General features: G+C 39.1%; 1 protein-coding gene across 4 annotated transcripts in view; it reads right to left on the bottom strand.

Annotated features, from left to right (window-relative positions):
- Positions 1-21,366, bottom strand: part of col14a1a (collagen, type XIV, alpha 1a) — a 125,051-nt gene that overhangs the window by 55,390 nt on the left and 48,295 nt on the right. For all 4 annotated transcript variants that reach the window (XM_027286037.1, XM_019256895.2, XM_027286036.1 and 1 more), the window contains 7 exons: positions 20,349-20,471; positions 18,431-18,580; positions 14,215-14,331; positions 10,580-10,726; positions 8,929-9,003; positions 6,058-6,197; positions 2,826-2,949 (listed from right to left, as the gene is read on the bottom strand). In XM_027286037.1, the coding sequence (XP_027141838.1) occupies positions 2,826-2,949; positions 6,058-6,197; positions 8,929-9,003; positions 10,580-10,726; positions 14,215-14,331; positions 18,431-18,580; positions 20,349-20,471 (876 nt within the window). The remainder of the gene's footprint in view (positions 1-2,825; positions 2,950-6,057; positions 6,198-8,928; positions 9,004-10,579; positions 10,727-14,214; positions 14,332-18,430; positions 18,581-20,348; positions 20,472-21,366) is intronic.

The following is a 21,366-nucleotide window of genomic DNA, read 5'->3' as shown; positions in this document are numbered from 1 at the left end:
GCTACAGCTACATTAAATCAATCATTCACTAAGCCAGTCAGTGGCTCACTAATGCCTTAATGAATAAATGCATAGTGAAAAGCCAAATCCCAGAATATCAGCTTCAACCCTCTGAATCCTCAACATACTCTTCCCTCACACTCGTATTACAGGGAAATGACAGTGGGGGAAAAACAGACTGTAACATCTTAAAGAAGGCAGAATAATTTACATATTGTTTATAAAATGGGTGTACAGAAAAGGCTTATGACTACAAGCCGGCTAAGAAGGTGAATAAGGAGCTCTCCCTCCCCCTTGAACCTTTGAATTGCCATTGAAAAATATGCTCATCCCTGCAGCAGCTCTGTTGCCAACTGTCCCACAGAGTGGGGGGTTAGTGGGTAGTTTCCAGATGTGACACAATGAGCAAACGTGAAGCAGGTTGCTCTCTAAAATAAACAAATTTCATCATAACGGCTGAACATAATTGTGAAACTGAATCTACCATCCAGACAATCCTCTCTGGAACTCATCAGTACTTTGTAACTTTACTGTGGATGTATGTCACATTTTAAAATGCATTTTCAATGTGTCTGTTTGACCCAAGGGTTAGAGGACAGAGGATATAAAATAGACTACCTATTTACAGTAAAAACATAAAAAAGGCATTAAAGCTGTGGGGTTTCTTGTTGGCCAGCGGTTGTATCCACACAGATGTATCAGCCAGAGGCTCAGGGTTAAAGAGGCAGCAGACTACAGTCTTTTCTCTGAGAGCTTTGGGGATTTAGGCACAGTAAGGGGCCCTGATGGGGTCTTTGAGGAGAAGTTGAGGTTTAAGAATGAAAAAAGGAAATAGTTTGGGTTTGGAGAGCAAAAACGATTTTCGGGTTTTAAGCAAGCTTCAGTCCTGAAAGCCAGAGAAACTACCTCCTGTAAATGGAGTAAGATGGAATTAAGGAGGTTTAGGCACAGTCTCCAGAATATGTGTTTGTACAGTATAGTGTTTGTATAGTTTAGTACCATATTAGAGTCAAAATTCACAAAGGAGGGGGAAAATATCGAAACTGAGGCATGAAAAAGCTTCATTAAATAGAAAAGGAAATAATGTTTGCTTCTCCCTGAAGTGCATTTCATTTTGTATTGTAATAAATATGTAAAATAAANTTTACATTATATATTGTAATAAATATGTAAAATAAACCTATCATATAAACTAAAATATAATCCACAAATACAGACAATAATCTGTGTGGGTGCCTCTGGAGGAAATAAGGACAGCCTGAAGAATAGGCATTATGTTTGAGCTCCTGAAGAAGATTAATTCTACGCTGAGGTGGTGCATGTGCATGTACTCTGTGTGTGTGTGCATGTGTGTGGGTGAGAGACAAAGAGATAAGGGGAAAGGGAGACAGAGAAATTGTGAATCTGTGAGCATTAGCCTAACCTTGTGAGAGCTGGCTGCCTCCTCTTTCTCTTTGTGCAAGGAAGATGAAATTTCATGGTTTATTTTCTACTGTAGACCACACACACACACACACACACACACAGGAGCGCGCACACACACACACACACACACACACACACACACACACACACACACACACACACAGGAGTGCACACACACGCACACACACAGCTTTGTCAGCTAAATTGCCACCTGTTAAAAGTACAGTATAAGACAATACGCTGGATCTACATGTTTAAAGGGTATGAATGATAAGAACAAAACAAAGAAGGACAAAGGAGACATTTTTAGGAAAGAAGAGGAGATGATGAAGAGCAGTCTAGTGAAACAGTGGAGGAAGTTGAAGATGTGGGAAAAATACAGGACAAAAATAGGAATATTGAGAGGAAGAGAAGGAAAACAGTGAAAATGCAGAGGACAGAAGAGATGAAGCTTCAAAGACAGGAAGGAGAGGACAGTAGAGTGTTGGCAAGAAGAGAAAGAGGAATTTGGAAGGGAGAGGAAGGGATAAGTGTGGAGAGGATAGTGTGATCAGCCCTGGGGCTGATAGGAAAGCTCAAGGACACAATTACTCTGAACAGACACTGAGCCATGGCCCAGACATTAGGAGACTCCTCTGTACAACCAGCATTACCTGTAGAGCCACATTAACGCACTGAGGGTAATGATATTCACTTTGTGTGTACTAGCACGGTTGGACACTTCCACATGAACGCTGCAACAGATTTAAAACCACAAACTGCTTGTAATACATCCAGACCCTACATTAATGTCTTTTCCGAGTTTCAAATGTGCTTATCAAAGCTGGTTCTTTTGAGCTGACATATGCAGTTCATTCTTGATATAAAATAAGTTGTTGACAAAAAAAAAAAAAACATCTCACCACACCACAGTGGAACTTGTGTTGAGATGGTGGTGAGTTTTATAAAAAAACTCCTTCCAAATTTAAGAATAAACTTCCAGCCTGAAGCTAACACGAACAAGACATCCTTTCAGTGCCCTGAAAAATTTAAATTTTAACATACAGTGTTGCCCATATAGTTGAATTAATTTCATTAACATTAGATTGCTCAGTAAAGTTTTGAGAAGATACACTATATCAAAAATAAATCACATTGTCACAATCATTTCGTGAGAAGAGGTACAAATATTGTATTCCAACTTTATGGGCAACACTGGGTTGGGGTTTGTGTATTACACGAACCACAACAAATGGATAAACTCTTTCAGCTGAGGGAGATTGTGTGAGACGATCGAAAGCTCCAGAAAAGCAATTAATGGACCAGGATTGTTTCTTCAACAGGTTGAAGAGAAGGTGCTGTTGACATATTGTACTGCATGACCTATTACTACATTAATCTTACTAATACATTGTTCTGACCTGTCTTGGTGTTTCCGCCCTTGTATCTGATCTTCTGAATAGCTTCCAGTAGTGCTTCCTTGTTGCCATGGGAACTCAGCTGAAATTCTGTCCGAGCGTCGTCACTGAACTGAGCAATGGCCACCTGCAGAGCGGCAGAGACAGACAGACAGACAGGCAAAAAGATAAGTGATGTCAGTTCAAATCAAATTTTATGAAGTTAAATTGCATTCTTCTGGGCTCCTGGTGTTTCAAACTTGCTTTAAAGGACAAGTCTTCCCACACTCACATTGGTCATAGTACGACTGAAACTTGTGCAGGTCTGTTTCTGCTTCCTTCAAAAAATGAGGCCAAATTATGCCATTATGTGAGTGTAATGAAGCAAAATGTGTGTGTTTTCAGCCCAAAACAACAAATACTTACCTCATTATCAACAACAATTTCTGTATTTCTTCTGAACAGCGAACAACATTATCAACAGATGCTGCTTTTGTTCGCTGAATGAAACGTAATTGGGTGTGCTTAAAGAGTGAATACTGTACTAATTCATCTGTACTTTTCACACAAGAACCCAAAATGTGACTTTTTATGGTTTCACATTAACATTTAATGGGCAAACGCAACAACAGGTCACAGATTTCACCTTTTTTCACCTGGTGAAGTGGTGGTGGTCTTAATATTTTTCACACTGAGCGCACAAGGTAAAAGTTCATAATGTAAAATGGGTTCATTACAGCCTTATTTTATGCAAGTCTCTAGGTGTAAATTCACTAAGATATATGTATATATTGTATATCCAAATCAGAGCTACAATCAATCTAATTGGCTTACTCTAAGAGGGGCGAACAACTATCATTACCTCCAGACTGCTAATGGTGCTGTTGTTGGCTCAGAGCAGCCTACATTTACCAGCCAGTCTTTACTGTACAGCCAACTCTCACATTACAGCCAGTGTTTTACTCTTGGTAGCCTACTGCCAGAGAGTTATGGGGCACAGTAAAGGTAGCAAAGTACACAAATGAAAGAAAAAGGTTTAGCAAGCACCTCTACAGTGTGACAAATGAACCAGCTGAGCTCTGCCGACATAGTAAGGGGGGGGGCATGCAGGCAAGAGGCACAAAGAAATTAGTTCACAATGACAAAAGAGAGCTACTGCCTCAAGTTAGAGCCTGACATTTCTACTGATGAACCTGATACATGAATGATCCTGTGGAGATGCTAATATTCACTGTAGTAACTGCATGGTGCATTTTAAAGAATCAAGCTGATAATAGTGTAGCGTAATAGTCAATATATGAGCCATCTGATCTTTAGTCCAGCTTTTAATGCATTTCGACTTAGACCACCCCTCCTGCCAGAAAAGTAATGTCTTCTGGCACAAAACACGGTTCCAGCAAATGAGCAGTTAATCGAATGCTGCACAGCAACTAAAAAAAAAAAAAGGTCTTTCCAGAAAGTAAAGACTCACAAGGGGTTTAAAGTTCCTCCTCACTTTTCTAAACTTTTCTATACAAACAAGGCTGTGGCCACACTGATTTGTCAGGGGACAGCCAAAGAAAATTATTTGAAATTCTGCTCTGCAATTTATTTCAACAGCAGCAGCCTTCTTCAAACAACGAAGCCCACATTGGTCAAAAGGGTGAAGAGTAAACTCGGACTGTTCAAGATTCATTACTTGGTCAATTGTCGGTAATGTCCATAATTTCCATTATCGTCAGAAATGTCACAGTGAGAGTCAAACAAAAAAAAAAAGAATCACTAACAGGTTATAGAAAGCAAACTGTAGATCCCAAGAAGAAGTCATGACCTTAAATCACTTTCAATCCTTTTATCTTGGATGTACAACATCCTGTCTCCATTATTCCATTATCTACTGAATGAAAGTCTGGTTTTAGAAAGAACAGTAAGGTCATTAAAGTATTTTTCTCTGGTGGCAGGTGAAATGGGTTGCAGTATATTAAAAATGGTTGGCAGCGGATGAGAGCAGAAAAGTTAAGGGGGCCGTAGGTTGCTGCATGTGTATTTTATTGTATGTTTGACACTGTGCTGTGTTTGCAAATCACCACGACTAGAAAGATTACAAACCTCCGTCTGCAGATTCCACGGGGGTATGTAATATTTCTTTATGGGGGGGATTATCCACAAAAATACAATATACACAAATATATAGATATTTTCACACCATTTTCTTCTACTGTGGGTGTGCTGGGTTCTTCACCCACAGATGATATGTAATTTCTTTATTTTGCAATTTTTATGGTTTTCAGTGTGGCTACTTTTGGCTCTATCCCCAGCATCTGCTTTACATTCCTTTTCCCATGAGCGTGCATTTTTCAGCAGAAAAGTGCTATAACAAAGAGAATAAATTACAAAGCCGGCGAACAAAAATTAAAAGCCTTAGGCACATTTGTATTTCTGTTGGTTAACTTATGACACTGTACAAACTGGCAATACAGTAATTTTCACTAGACGCAGACATTTAGACTAGACACAAGAACCACTAGCAGTCATAAATGTGAATACCAGCTCTCCACGGAGACTTACTGCACCATTATTCAGACCTAGAGGACTAGAGGACAAGACTGAAGTCTAACATTTTTAATTCAGAGATCTTCCCCCATATAATGATGCATTTGGGACTGAAGTATGCTACAAGCATACAAGTAAAACTTGTTCTTTTCTGTTTTATTCTATTCAGAGCTTTCTCTTTGAGATTAGACCTTAAAATGACCTGTGGATTCAGTGACTGATAAGGGTGCTCTGACTGATCGGCCACTGTTATCAGACAATGTTCGCACTAAATAGTTTGATCGTTGGCCTTTAATTAGGATAGTCGATAAGATAACACAAAAATTTTAAGTACACAAATCAGTGGGCCTCCAAGGTATATTAACAGCCAGCATCCTCCACAGATGGCTCACCTGTGAAAATGGGATTGTGGGTGAAAAAACGATGGGGGTTGTGTTTTTTGGCCAACTTTATTAAACATACTACTAACAGTGTCCGTTCCTACATGATACAAGAAGACTCACTAAAACAAGAAAACACCAGAATAAGGTGGCGCTATAATGGTGAAATAACCTACCGGACATAGAAATATATCCTCCCTTCCACTCCACAGTTACGCTCTATCTGTCTGACGTTCAGAGGGAAACACTGTTTATTTGTTAAGCTCTAACTGCTCCCAATAACCAACTGTAGGACATCAGGATCGGCCCCACAAATCCTGACTGGAGCGCCTTTAATGACTGACCTGGGTGCCATCTGGTCCAATCAGATCCAGCGATCCCATGGTGCTGTAGAGGAAACGTGTGATCTTCATGAAGTTGTCGTCGCCGATGGACCAGGAACCGTCAACCAGGAACGCCAGGTCAGCCTTGGCCTCCTTACAAACTAGACGGACAGACGGAGAAAATATACATATTTAGTCAGCACATCATTTTGTCTCTGCATGTAAAAAAGTAATTTCATACAGACTGAAGGTTAGCAAAGGACAAAGCGTAACTTGAATGTTAACTGGCTGGCTGCCTAATATATTCAGACTCAGAGTAAATATGCATAGTATGAAGCACTGCAAATATACATCCACGGTTCATCCAGGGTTACTATGCAAAAGCTGGGTCCTGAGATTAATTTTTTTACAAGGTAGAGTTTATAAGAATAAAAGGTACACAAAAAAAGAGATTTCTGAAATTTTGCTATATCCAATAGGTTTGTGTATTTTTTCTCCTTCCGTAAGCTGCTCATTCATATTCCAGGTCCAGCACTGACTTTCTTTTCCCTCTTTTTTTTATTCTTCTCAGGTTTCTCAATGACTCCCAGAAGCCTTATCTTAGCTGCCGTAAAGTTGTTTTGTGGTTTTAACGAGTTTTCAAACTCCAGTTCTTCACTAAATTCCAAATCCTGCTCGCGACCATGTCAACCTCCAGAAAAGCAGGGGAAAGATCTCCACTGTGTCTATGCTGTTTATGAGGAAAAGTAATTGTAATTGTAAATGCAAGAGAAGAGAAGAGAAGAGAAGAGAAGAGAAGAGAAGAGAAGAGAAGAGAAGAGAAGAGAAGTTTTTCTCAAGAGACGAATGCTATTGTCATATATTTTTACAGAACTTCATAAGTGGAGCTATCATGCTTGTCAGAAATGTCAAGTTGAAGGTCAACTGGAAAATGTTTTGATGACAAGGTTTTATGTGTCTGATTTTGATGAAAGCTGTGATATTACTGAGACTTTTCCATTGTCTGCCTGTTATTGTCTTGAATACTCACAACTCATCACCATCTTTTTCTATGCTTTTTATACTGCACATATTTTTCTCACTTATTTTTCTGTCTGTTGCCTCCTCTGTCTTTCTCCCCATTTGTCTCTCTTTCTGTCTACTCCCCCTCTGTTTTTTGTCTGCAAACCTATCCCTGCCTGTTTTTCTCATCCTGCCCATCACGGTTTCATTCACTTCCTCTGGCTGTTTTCTGTCTCTCTTCCACCTACAGACCCACGTGCACTTTTACTTTCTCTTTCCCGTCTTTGTGGTTCTGTCCTGAGTAAAGGTTGCCTGTCATTACAGACAGAGGCATTGGTCTGACAAAGGTCAGAAACTTAGACAGAAATGCTTACAGGCGGGCTCAGCAGGTGTGTCGGTTCATGTCTGTGGACTTTGTGGTGCTCTTTTACCTGAGCCCACCAGACAGGAACAGAAGAGAAGGCTCTTCTGAGTAGGAGGTGGAGGGTACGACTATGAACTTGTACCCCTTTGTTCCTAATCTTTCCAGCCTTGTCAGGCCATTTGGAAAAATCCTCGACAGTAAGAATATTATTTATTTCATGAGTCATTTACTGCTGCAGCTTGAATGGAAGGTTTGAAGAAAAGGTATTTCTTAGGCATTAGGTTGTTATGGTCAATGTTTGATTTGCTATTTTAGGCTGCAGATGATTTAAACAACATTTATGAAAAAAAAAAGAATCACTTACAGTGTTAATGTGTTAATATTATAGCATCTTTGAGGTTTTGGAAAGCTAGTTGCACATACTCTAGAGTTACCTGTCAATCACAGTTGCACCCTACACGATGGAGGTAGTGTGCCCTGTTTGTGACTTGTATTTGGGCCGAGGTCACTGTAGTGACTGAGCCTGAAGTAACGAGCTAATAAAACAGGATTAGAGTAGTATTTCTTTATTTTGGCATAAGCTGCAGCTCACAGAAGCCCGTGTAAAGTTCACATACTAAAGTCACTGTAGAAGATAGTAAATATCTCGTGGACTTCCTGTGTGAGACATTCAAGGGTTTTGTTTTTTTTACCTCTCCTTTTTGCTTATCTTAAATTTACTCTCCCTTATTTTGTTACAACCCCTCCTCCACCAAACCCCAAATTTCCTTGCAGGTCACTGTTTATGTTTGGAAACTAAGTACAGCTCACAGCTGTATAAAGAGTACAGAGTGACATAACAAAGTTACTAACAACAGGTTAAAAATAACCTGTTGTAAACTTTTGTTGTTGTGTTGTGTTGATCATAGTTATATATTTAACAGTAAATCTACTACTCTGTGCACATTGTTATATTTTAATACATAGCGATGTCCCATTCAATCTTTTTTTTGTCCCTTTTAATCCATAATCTACCAATACAAATCCTGGTGAAATTTTACGAAGACTGTAAGTGCATCAGAGTTAATAAATGCAAATCAAATGTACACACCCAAATGCATCTGAATAGCTGTGCATCACAATTTCACAATAAAATATTTTAAATATTTAAGTAAGCCACCTGTAAATATCATAATCTGTCAATAACAAGCATACACTGAAAAGATGAAAACACTGACTCACTTGAGTGTTGCCTTTTTGGAAATAAACTCCTACAACCATCTCATAAACATAAAACACTGACATTAGATATATTGCAAGCACCTGCTGCTGTAAACTGTGCATAATTTTGTTAATGACAGCTGGCGTATACTGTGTTTAATGGTTTCAGGTTTGCCTGCATGGCTTTGTAGAAACAAAAATACAGAAACTATGGTGTGTAAAGTGACTACAGTTACCACAGAGAGTAATCAACGCACCGTGAAGAAGACCTACGACATTAGAGGAATAATATGAGTGTGTGTGTTTCTGTTAGGTTTCTTGCTCACCTTCTTTGGCAGGCGGGATAGTGGGAGGCGGCTCTGTGGTGGGGGCTTCAGTTGGAGCTTGAGTGGGCTCTGGCACTGGACACACATACACACACAGGGAAACAAGACAAGGTCATCGATCATGATGGCAGTGACAAGTGGCACCATCATCGGGTTTATCAGCCGACCACACACACACACACAGAGACACACACACACACAGTCAATGAGCTCACACAATGAGACAGAAGTAGGCTGTTTCTATTAAGCTGAAAGTGTCCTAATCCTTTTCCTTTCTCCAACAGCTTAGTTCTAGACCTTTACAGAAGAAAGATTTCTAGTGCAATCTGTATTTACAACAATGCAACAACAACGCGTTCATGATCAATCCAGCTGCTCTATCATACTTTCCATCACCGAGTTGCAGTCATCAGACTTTATCTTCCTACTTTCTTTCTATATATATCTCTCTCTTTCTTTTTTTCTGTAAGTTGGAGACAGAAAAAGTACTATTTTCATCAGTCTAGTATCAGCCTGACCAGAGGTTGTTTTTTAGAGTCAAAACAGCCCCAGGTTAAGGTATGCCTCAGTGCCAAGCCAATTACTTTGCAGAAAGCAGTGGGTTCTGTCAAACCAGTGTCAGCAAGTAAATCATCTTGGAAACACTTGTGACTGCCCACAGAGGGGGCACATACTTCATGAAAGTAGATAAAATGATTGCAAAAGACAGAAATGATAACTGGTAAATAATCTGTTTGATTCAGTCAGGGTTGGTGGGAGTTTGTCGTAAATGTCACTGAGGTTCATGTCCGACTCATTATAGTTGCTTGATGTCATTCTTTCTGTCCATTGTTCACCTTTACTGTCTCCCATCCTAAAAATATTAGACAAATCGCAGACAGATAATATCAATGTGTGCATCTGTGAACAAATAAAGAATGAGTTTGAGGTACTTTATGTTTCTTAATATTCCCTTTATATGCTACTTACTGTATTTCTACACCACATGTTGGGGGGAAGTATTCTGTCTTTACTCATTTACTCACATTTGTGTGGCAGCTATGGCACACCAAGCATGTCATCATTGTATATGCTATAAAGTATTTCTATAGATCCAAATTCTGGTTATATGTTAATGCAGCAGTAATTATAATGAATAGTGTAATTTAGTACCTTCACAGGAACTATTTTACATAATTAGTACATTTACTTTCACTTCACTTGTCTATAAACCTACAACTGTTACAAACAACACAACAGTGTGTTTGTGTGTGTGTATCTGAGACCATATCTATCCATCTATCTATGATGAGCTAAACCCCCCCTGGTCCCCGGAGCTGTTCGGTTCTCCTCAGCTCCTCTGCTGACCAATGAACTGCAACATCAGCCTCTGTCTTTACACAGATAGAGATAGAGGCAGAGACAGATAGAGACAGAGACTGAGCACAGCAGAGAAGGTGTAAGTGACAGATGCATGTCAGAGGTTCACAGGTGGCAGATGGAAAAAGAGAGGTACAGCGAGACTGGAAGGCTTAACCGGGGATAATAAGTGAGGGTATAACTTTAAAAAATGATGAAGAAAGGAGACAGTGGACAAGAAATGAGTGTAAAAACAGGGCATAAAAGGGTTGAGTGAGAGTTTAAAATGTTCCTAAAAAGATTTGCAACATACGCGTCATGTCAGTTATGGAGACAGAAGGTCCCTCCATTCCTTGCATCTGGGTGTGGACGCTGATCTGGTATTGGCTGCTCGGACTGAGGTCATAGAAACACTGTCGGGATGCACCACCTCCCAGGCTCACTTCCTGCTTCTGACCATCTGCAAGTGAACAAAGAAAACAAAAAAATACTTACAGAGGCTGAAGTTTGGATCAACACTCATAGAATCAAATAGGATCAAATCGCTCTGAAGCTCCTGTTTCAGATTAACTGTATTTACAAGCAATGTTCTGCATCGAATCCAAGCCTGGAAGCTGCTAAGTATAATCACTCAGTTTTAGAGCTGGATGCAGCTTTATTGGAGCTGTCAGGTAGCAAAGTGCCTGGCTTAAGGGCACATTAAAGCTTAACTGCTGAAGCGCAGAAGCAGAACTCATTCACTACACTGCACAAGCATGCTCAAGTCATGTGGAAATGTAAACTTGATGTGAAAACCTTGCATTCATCTGTAGATCGATACATTTTTGAGTATCCACAACAAATTCTATAAACACATACAAATAATACTTTATTTTCTCACAGAAAGTAGAATTCAAGATTCAGGTATTACGATTTCCAGCTCCTATTGCTGAAGCCTGGCTTACTGCACCAAAAGTATGGTAACTAGACAGTGGCACAGCTAAAATGTGGGGAAAATCATTATTATATCCACTGAAAAATTTAAAACATTATTGATTTCTTTCTTCCTGCAAATTTCCTTTGGATTGCAGACTGCAAACACTTCCAAGGAAAGACAGCATTAAAACAAAGAGAGAGAATTTACATTGGCAGCCAAAAAGGGACAAACTGGAAACTGGAAAAGCACATTCACTTTGTAGTTTGTCAGTTTCATTAGTCTAATTCTATTTCCCAATGTGTCTCTCATCTCAAAGAATGACAAATTAGCTCCTCCTCCGCACAGGAAATGGCCATAGATAATAAAGTTTAGGGAAACAACTGTCACAGAGAGGCTGCGCTTTTCCATCCGAGAAGGTGTTTAAGCAGCTGGTTGGCTCAGCGTGGATTAAACCAAATCTTTAAACTCCAGCTAGAATATCCAGTCACTGCTCATACAGGAGAGAGGGAGCGACGGAGATAAATAAAAAAAGTACGGGAGGGAAGGAAGATGGAAGAGAGACATCTTCCTTCTCCTTTTTCATGTCCGTGTTCTGACAGTAAAGGGCAATAAAAAGGTGCATCCGCATCACTTACTGCGCATGTTTCCTTCAAGCAGAAGCAGTTTTATTCATGTCTCTAATCTGCACGTTTACCTGCCAGCTCTCGCATTTATTTAAATCGACACTAGCCTCCAACCGTCTACTGGAACCCTGTCATGAAAATACGTTAACGACGGCATTAAATTCAGGTGTGGCACTGTCAATGCTAAGTGGAGCAGGGTCAGCGTTAATGTTATTAGTCACACCTGTGTCTCTCCTGCTCGGACAAGTCAAAACGTCTGAGACTTTTATGTCCTGGTTGTTGTCCAGTAAGTTTACACAGGAAGAAGCAAGGCATCAAATGATGAACGTCATTGAAAAGCATCAGTGGAATAAATAAATAAAGCTTTTAATTCATCAGTTTTATAGGCGAGTATTTCAGCTTGTTTTAGCCAGAAGACGAAATAGCTTAGCTTAGCATAATCCAAAACATCCAAAAGGAAAATAAACCCAAAACATCTACCTCTAAATTTTACTCATACATTTTATATTTAGTTTTATGGGGAGTTACTTGCTGTAACTATTTCACAGGCTGGCTGCAGTGACTTCCAGAAGTGAGCTAAGATAATCCCCCGTTAGCTGTAGCTTCATATTTTATGTTAGCACACAAACAGGGGAGTGGGAGATCTTCTCATCCAACTCTTGGCATGAAAATATATGTAGTAAGAACAAAGTGTAGTAAATAAGTGCATTTTCCGAAATGTCAAACTATTCCAAGTCTAACTAGTCTATTTTTAGAACACTTCAATTGAGGGAAACAGGAGGATTGAAAGCTCTTTTTCTGAGAGTTGGTTATTTTCTCCACCGTTTGTACGATTTTCAGATTTGTGCAAAGTACAGTGCATGAAATTTTATTGTCCCCAGGAAGAACAGGGCCAGACCATCTTCCTGGCACATTATCCAGAGCTGTCCTTGATATGATCTCTGCACCAACACAGTGGTCCCATTGAAATGGATCAGGCCACATTTTTGGCCACAGAGCCATGACTGTAAAAACCTCATCTACGACACATCAATGCAAGTAACACAGTTTTTTCATATCAACTGAAAGCTGAAGAATTACTTTCCATATTGCCATGTAACCCTGCATCGCTTTTCATTATCATCTCAGAGGTATTTGTGTAAGTGAAAACCAATTGCTTCCTACAGTATGTGACCTTTTATCAAATGCTGACATTTAAAAAATAAACACTGACAAATGTTTCTCAGAGAATGAGCAGAGATCCAGGTGAGACAACCAGGAATCTATGTGATATTTTCTATAAGGTGGTTGCAAGAATGACAGCGATGAAGAAAAATATCTCTATTTCTGAGAAAAATCAAGAATGTTGTCACTGTTTCAACTCTGTCTTTTACAGTAGATTTTATATGAACCTGTGCTGCAGAACCAACTGCCCTCTGAGGACAAATAAAAATAAAACTTGAACTTGAAGTTGTTCACTGTAAGTGAAACAGCTCTAAAATACTCTCCTGTCGACAGGACACGTTGTATGGTGGTTTTATTAAGATTTTTATACGTTAGACACTTGATTCAATGAGAAGCTAAAGGGCAAAATATAACAAAGGTGAGGTTTATACTGATATTTTTAAGATCGATTTAAATTAAAATAGACATTGGTAGATATTTTGTGCAATTTTTTTCTTCTTTCTTTTCTTTCTTTGACTTTTAGGAGCTAATTTTCCCCTTCTGTCTTCCTTTTTTATTAACTGAGCGAGCTGTGCATTAAACAGCTTCTTAAGGTCACACTCTGTATCTTCATTCGTTTTATTTCTGACGTGATGACATGAGCAATTCTCTAAGCGGATTCCTCCTGTGTCGTTTATTGGAGAGAGATCGTGTGCATATGATATCACCTTTCCTTTCTGCATACAGAGGGATTTATGTACATCCTTCACAATGTAAACCAGTGCCATGTGAAAATGACGGAAATACACAACATTTATTTCCTCAGAGGGTCACATCATTACGAGATGACTGTGAAAGGTATATGTAACACATGTAACATACCCCCACTGAGAGACTGCTACGTTCACTTGTCTTTGTGTTAATAATAAACAGAGTAGACAGTTTAACAAGAGCCGACTGTAAATCTATAAGGAAAAGTATTCTGAATTTGGAGTTCAAACCAGCCACCTCACAAAATATCAGATCTCTAGTAAAGCTTTTGATTTAGTAACTGTATTGTATTCCAGTCACTTAGCTGGCAAAAGCCTCATTTGTCATGTGGAAAGCGGAAACATGTTGTGATGACTTAAGGTGCACACAGAAATGTTGGTGAGGACAGGGAACTATCAACTGTGTGCCTGCACGTGTGTGTAGAATTACTGCCTGAAAACTGCAGTTTAGACATGATATATGTCATACACTCTCATAAACAGTAAATGTACTTACTGAGTGGAGACTGTATGGAGACTCTGTATAATGTGGCCTGTAGAAGAGGCTGCCATTGGACACACATGCTATTGTATCGCACCTGGTAGGTTGACAAGCCAGAGACCCCGAGGAACACTGGAGATAAGAGAGACAAGCAGATAAGAAAATGACAGAATGATCAATTTAGTAAGTATTTTTTAAATCTGTTTTCCTGTAAGACTCAGTGATGGGTCAATGTGCAAACACACACGCACACAGAAAACTGTTCATGAGAGATTAATGTACAGACAAGTCTCAAAGATTACAGTTAATTACTAAATCTATCAAATGACAAGGGAACATGTGCAATCAGCAGGACTACAATCAGTGTCAACATGTTTTATATGAGTATAACCAACCAAATAAAAGCATGAAGTAGAATAGCAAAGTCTGTACTGCTGATCTCTTTTCTTTAGTGCAGTGCACCAATGTACTGTACATTGTAATGCAACTTATAACTCATGATTTACAGTATTTCTAACCATTAACTTGTCCATTTTCTTTACTGTCTCTGCCACATGTTTGGTAAGAACCCTCTACCACCCAGCGACTCCTTCACCAGACGACTGAGATACTCACCCACATAGTGCTCTGACTGGATTTCTTCCAACAGTGGCCCACAAGGCCTTTTAAGTCTGCAGCAAACTATATTCATTAAGGTTACTTTGCATCTTAGCTGTAGTGCTGCCAAGTCTTTCTCTAGTTGAATTGGGACTTATTTTGCAGAGATATTTCAATAGGTAAACTACTTTGGCAGAAATGTAGCCAATTTACTTGTTCAGAGAGTAAAAATAGATGAAAAAATGCAGCTCATCCGGTATTAGACTTACAGAATTGAGGTGCTAGAGCTATAGACTAAGTGGAGTTTGATAGTCTATAGCTAGGACTACATGTTTTTGACTTGAAGACCCAAAGCCTGCTAATTTGCTAAATCTTTGCAAAATGTCTATACTTCACACCATCGAAACAATGACTAAGTGACTGAGTGAGCAGTCGGCATTAAAGTTGGGTTTAGGCAATAGTGGAACTTGAACTTCTTATTTTTGGTCTTTGATAAGTATCAAATGGACAAAGAACCGTTCATATAAAGTGGAAGTAGTGGCAATGCATTTATACCAACAGTTACAACATTCAGTTGGGTAGACGTTTTGTAGACATTTGTTGGTGTTCAATGGTCCTGTGGAGAAACAATGAGGCATGATGCAGCAAAATGCAAAACACAGAGAGCAATTTAAATATCTGAAGCTTGTTTGGTTGTGAGGTTTCAGTGCACCATAGGCAAGCAAACCTCCCAGGGGCCACTCTCACTCCTTTTCTCTCCGTCTCGTTCTTTCCCCCCTTGTTAACGGAATTTGCTGATGGTATAAAATAAACTTGGCTCTTGTGCCAGTAAATGCATATTTTATGCTGGGACCATATGGCAGGTGCCTTATTTTAAATACTAGTGAATAATGCATATGACAAGCCATCATTCCATTCAATAATATGCAAAGATACACAAAACACACTCTCATATGCAGAAACATGCAAAAATAAATAAATAAAAATCATCATGTATGCGATTTGTACATATAGTCAGAAAACTGTGCTAGGCTGGTGGTTTACCTTAGACAAAATTGATTTGACATGTTTGCACAGGAAAATGGCAGGTTCACAAAGCTCAGTATTTGGCCTCAATTGCCATGAGGCTGGCCATCCAAACTGATGAAATGTTTGCACAATCATTTCCTGGCCCCAAATATAATGTTGACTGCACCTGGTGCAGGTTGATTTTAGGCTTCATGTTTTTGTTTTATTCTACAGTTTCATTTATTTTAGGATAACTTTGTTATTTTGCAGTTTAAGGGACGTGTGAGACATGTCTGCCCCTTCTTTTGTCTGCAGCAATAATTGGCACAAGTCTAAAAACACACAAAACGTGTTTTGGTGAATAGAAGTATCCTCCCAGGCTTGGGTGGAAATATGTAAAACTCGGTTTAAACGTAGAAAAAAAACATGGAAACTAGGACAGAGAAAAAAAACAAGGAGCGGGAGAAAGAAAAAAGAAAAAAGTAAAAGATAAAAAGTGCCAAAAGACGAGGGAATTGAGGATGTGGATTTTATTATCTAAAAGGTCAAAATAAAATCAGTGCCATGGATATAAACCAAGGTGGACCATGTGAAGTTATTGCAGCCAGTCTTAAAATACCTTTGTCTGTGTGTGTGTGTCTGTGTGTGTGTGTGAGTGTGTGTGTGTGTGTGTGTGTGTGCGTGTCTGTGTGTTAGTGAGTGAGAGAGTTAAGGTTGCCTTGAAGCCAAATATTTGCACCCATCTGTGAGACTAGATTGACTGTGCACCCTTCAATGGTCCCAGGGAAAAGTAATTTTTAGTGTATAGCTGAGGTGTCAGCACCTCAATACAAACTACATAAAACTTCATTTGAGGGGAAACAGTTTCATTTCATTCAATGATCCTCAAGGTACCAATAATTACTTTTTTTAATGCTACATGCTAGTATGTGTAATTTATTGGTGCAACCATGCCAGTTGGCTCCCATGGTAAGGCTGCAATGAATGCAGTGTGCCCAGGGAAATATGTTACTGTAGCTCCCTTATTAGAATGACAAATGACCGAACCTTACCATTTAATAAATCAGTAACTCTACTGCAGAATACAAATATGGAGAATAATTTTTACTGTGCCTTGTGTAATATAGGAAAATGTAATGCATCTGAAAATGTATCGGTACACTGTGAAATGCTTGCGTCTGATAGAGGATGTGTGTCCTGCTGAATATTTAGTGATGATTCTTTTTTAAGTTCCCCCATCAATATACATACATACAATTTGACATATAATATGCACATATAAGACTAGAAAACTGTCCCAAAATGTAAATATAGTTATGATATATACAGGCTATATATTTTTATACTGTATGCATAGCAATGGGGCTTATAAAAAAGCAAAAAAGGTCTTGACATTTGTTAATGTAGACAGTAGAGGTGCCTTCATCGAGTGCCACACCAGGGACAGAGTGTAAAGTTTAAATACGGAAGGCTGGTAAATCTACATGTCAGTGTCTCATATTTCATCTCCCTGAGATGAAAGCATCTTTCATTATGAGAGCTTTACGGAGACATGGAGGAGTGAGGGAGTAGTGATTCATCCAAAAGGGGGATCATTAAAGAACAGATGAAGGATAGCACATCACTGCAGCACAGATTGATAAATAATCTGTGTATTAAAATCAATCCCCTCTAATTGCTGATAATGTATTAATCCATTAATCACACCACATATAGTCTTTATGTTTTATTTCTCAACATTTTCCTCCAAAGTAAAGACTTTGAAGCTTTAGAGTAAAAATCTTATATCTGTGTGTGTTAACCTGCATGAGATACTGAAATACTGAGATATTCATGAGCTATTACATTTAGAATATGTTTGTTTTCATCCCATTTTGTGCTCTGCGATTTGGTGAGTCCCTTCTGGACAATCAAACATTAAGCCCAAGAGACAGTAAATTTTAAAGTAAGGGATGATGCAGCAGTTTTGTGAACCCCACACGGCCGCTCACACACATACTCACAGAAAGGCAGTAAGCCAAAAAGACAACATAAATGTTTGGTAATAGATAGTGACACAGCAGTATTCTAAGAATGGGTTTAAAGAAAGTATATGCAAACAGCGCACATATGGCCACACTGCATACACTACTCGCTCTCTCTCTTTTTCTCTCAGGCAGTGTATTTGTTTTAGATGGCAGAGACATTACAGCCTGCATTAAGTCTTACTGTAGCTACTGATACCAAATCTATATGGATTATTCTCACCAGCTGGTAATTAAACTAAAGTCTGCATGTTTTTCATGTTTTCCACCATCCTCAAAACTTGTTTGATCTTCCGCTGCTGCGTCTGCCTCCTGCTTCTTTTAGTCACACCATCCTTTGTGCCAGATTTAGACTGAAAACTAGTGATGGCGATGTCCCCCATTAGGGCTCATTATGAAAGTATATTAGGTTATCATTAGTGAAAGCTCAGTTTGATTTACAATTATTAAAATCCCACTTTCATTAGCCAGTGTGTCACAGCAAACTAACAGCAATCCAGCCTCTTCTATTCATGCCAATCAAAATATCACATCCACATCTAATACCTGCTCTTACAACAAGGTTTGAGTGATGTTTGCACATGTATGATGAGGATGCTTACTTGTCTTGGCATTCACTAGAAGTGGTTCACTTTGACCTGCAGGGTACGAAGCTGTCACTTGAACACTGTACTCAGTCCCACTTAATAGATTCAAGAGGAGCATGGAGTTCACATCTTCACCCACTGTTCTCTCCAGAATTGGTCCTGGAACTGAGAACAACACAAACATGTATACATGAGCACAGACAGGCAGGAGAGCAGAAAATGAGAGGAGTTATTTATCTAAGAAAACAAGTTTCCAGGAAGTTTTATGGAAACAGATTTTAAACTTTGCAAAAACATTTTAATCTTATTTAGAATTAAACTGGTGGGTTAGTTCCATAGATAGCATTAGCTCTAAACATGAGTTAGTCCTCATCCTAAAAGCTTTCTTTCCCCAAGACAGCAAATACTGTTTGCAAATACCCCTATGTTCTTTTACCGTTTTCATGTTTTCTACATGAATCATCAGCTGGTGAGGATGTTATTGCCTGCAACATGCAGCTCTAGCCTCTGTCTTTCAACAGGATTGTATGTTGCATATAGTGCGTATATAAGAGTCTATTAACAGGATTCTTGTTTTAAAACAAGACAGCTGGAACCATTTTATAAAAATAAGCCAGGGACGTGTTTTCAGTCAACTTATATAACTAATATTAACGATGGCTTAATTATCTATTCATTTCAGCTGTCAGTGTTGACATTTGCCATGCTAGAAATAAGCACTGCTTTTGTCAACGTCTGTCTGAAATCAAAGACCCATTGTTTCAAAGAACTTTGCATGTTAAATCTGTAACATTGTCTTTGCAAACTGCATTGCACAATCTTCTCATACATACACAGAACTGTACAAACATACATGCATACACACACACACATACTGAACTACAGCAGTGGTAGACAGGGGCTGGTTGCACAAAGATCCCAGAATACAGACTTGAAAACACACATACATACACACACACACTCCTCTAGGCCACTAAAATATAATAAATATAAAATAGTAACATTGTTTTATTACGGCAGCTTTTCAACACAATGTCTCCAAAATGCTTAACAAAGTAATAACAATCCTGCATGCATACAATAAATGGCTAAAATAAAAGAAAGTAAAAAAAAACAATGGAAGTAGAAAACAACAACAACAAAAAAACAGATAAATAAAGGAGGAGCAGTACATTTCTTTACAACACACCACCCCCTGGAACACTGTTTAATAGGAAACAGACTGTGTTTATAGTTATCTGTGTGTGTACATGTCTGCATTCGCTACATTAAGTGGATCTAGGTTCACATGAAGTATATTGTAGCTGTATATATGTGTGTGTGAAGACATTTGCACACACAGGCACTTTTCTTCCATCCACGTACTCAGGTTCTCACAGTAAAAAGTAGCAGCCTGATGAAATTTATTTCCTAAAATCAAATGAATGCAGCCTTGAAGCTGGATCCTCAGAGACAGCGTAATTGTGTTTAGATGACTAAAAACAGACATGGAAACTATAAAGACTGGAGCCTTGTCTTGGAAGGATGAAACTATTAGCACTAGAGAAGCAACAGAACAGTGAAAATTGGCTTTGAATGAAGCTTAAGGACAATAAATAAATGAGGAAGGGTAATGTCTCATTTCAGCTCTGGATCACTGATGTTTCCTTGAAGCCTCAAGCTTAAAAAAAAAGAAGCCTAACTACCAGGAAAACCCTAAACAACCTGAGTGCAGCTTGTTTTTCAGCTCGTATGTGCTTTTTGTTGCTGGTGGGTCTTCCCAGAACAGGCCAGTCTAACACTGCATCCCCGTGTGTGTGTCTGTGTGAGGGTGTACTATACTATACATGAAGGTTTCATACAGAATTTAATAAGTGTGCAGGTGTGTCTGTTATTGTGGTTCTACACTTCCATCACAAGAGGTGTCTGCGTGTGGGTGAGAGAACGTATGTACCGTAGATGGGCTGGTAGACGATCCTGTAACCCATTGTAGGAGACTGAGGTGGATCCCAGGTCACCCTGAAACGGTTGTACCACTCTTCCGACACACGTAAGTTTCCAGGAGACAAGAGAGGCACTGCAGAGACACACAAAATCCGAAATTCTTACAGCTGAACTTTGCAGTAGTTCAGTCCATAGAGGCTTGGCTTGGGAATCAGAGCGTGGTTTATGTCCAGCACAGATTTGAGCACTGGAGAGGTGCCAGTTCACCTCCCAAGGTTCCCTTGAGCAGGGCAGCAAACCCCTAACTGCTCAGGTGCCTGACTTTGTGGCAGCCAATCACTCTCACATCTCTCGAATAACTGCAAAATTGAATTTCTTCAATTTCTTCTTCTTTTTTTCTGAAGGGGCCCTGTGGAGTTCACTTGTAAACAAACTTAAATTATGTTTACATTCAGTGTTACTCACTAAAACAGATAGTGTGTGTCCTTGAGGTATAACAAACATGTCGAGTGCATTTCCTTCCTCATAAAATATTCATAAAGCTGATTCCTCTAAAGTATTTCCTCAAGTAAAGTGTGCATTGTTTAGCTTGTCTAGCTTGCAGTCGTCTTCTTCCTTGCTTTTGTTGGCGCATTGCAGCTGACCCCCTCCTGTTGATCACACATGTGCTTATGCACGACTAAAGGTCAGAAACTCCTTGGGAACCTTTACATTTTTAATAAAATGCACTGCAGGACAGTGAAGTGACAAACAGATTAGGAAAATTAATCAAATTCTTTACATATAGAGGTCAAGTGTCATCATGTGTTCCACACTGACTGAGCCTTCGCAGATGGGGCGGCTGCTCTACCAACTGAGCTAAACACCGCCCCATAGAGCTAAACTAATTTAATTACTGAATAATATGCTGATTATTTTTTTGATTCATCAATAACAGTTGGTCTCTAAATTTCAATAGTCTTTCCCAATTTTGATTTTAAATGATCTAAACAATCAATTATCAAAATAGATGCTGATTGATAACTAAT

Source organism: Larimichthys crocea, chromosome XIII (genome assembly GCF_000972845.2).
Source record: "Larimichthys crocea isolate SSNF chromosome XIII, L_crocea_2.0, whole genome shotgun sequence".
Taxonomy (NCBI): Eukaryota; Metazoa; Chordata; class Actinopteri; family Sciaenidae; genus Larimichthys; species Larimichthys crocea.
The sequence above is the reverse complement of the archived record's forward strand: the minus strand, read 5'-3'. Positions and strand labels throughout refer to the sequence as shown.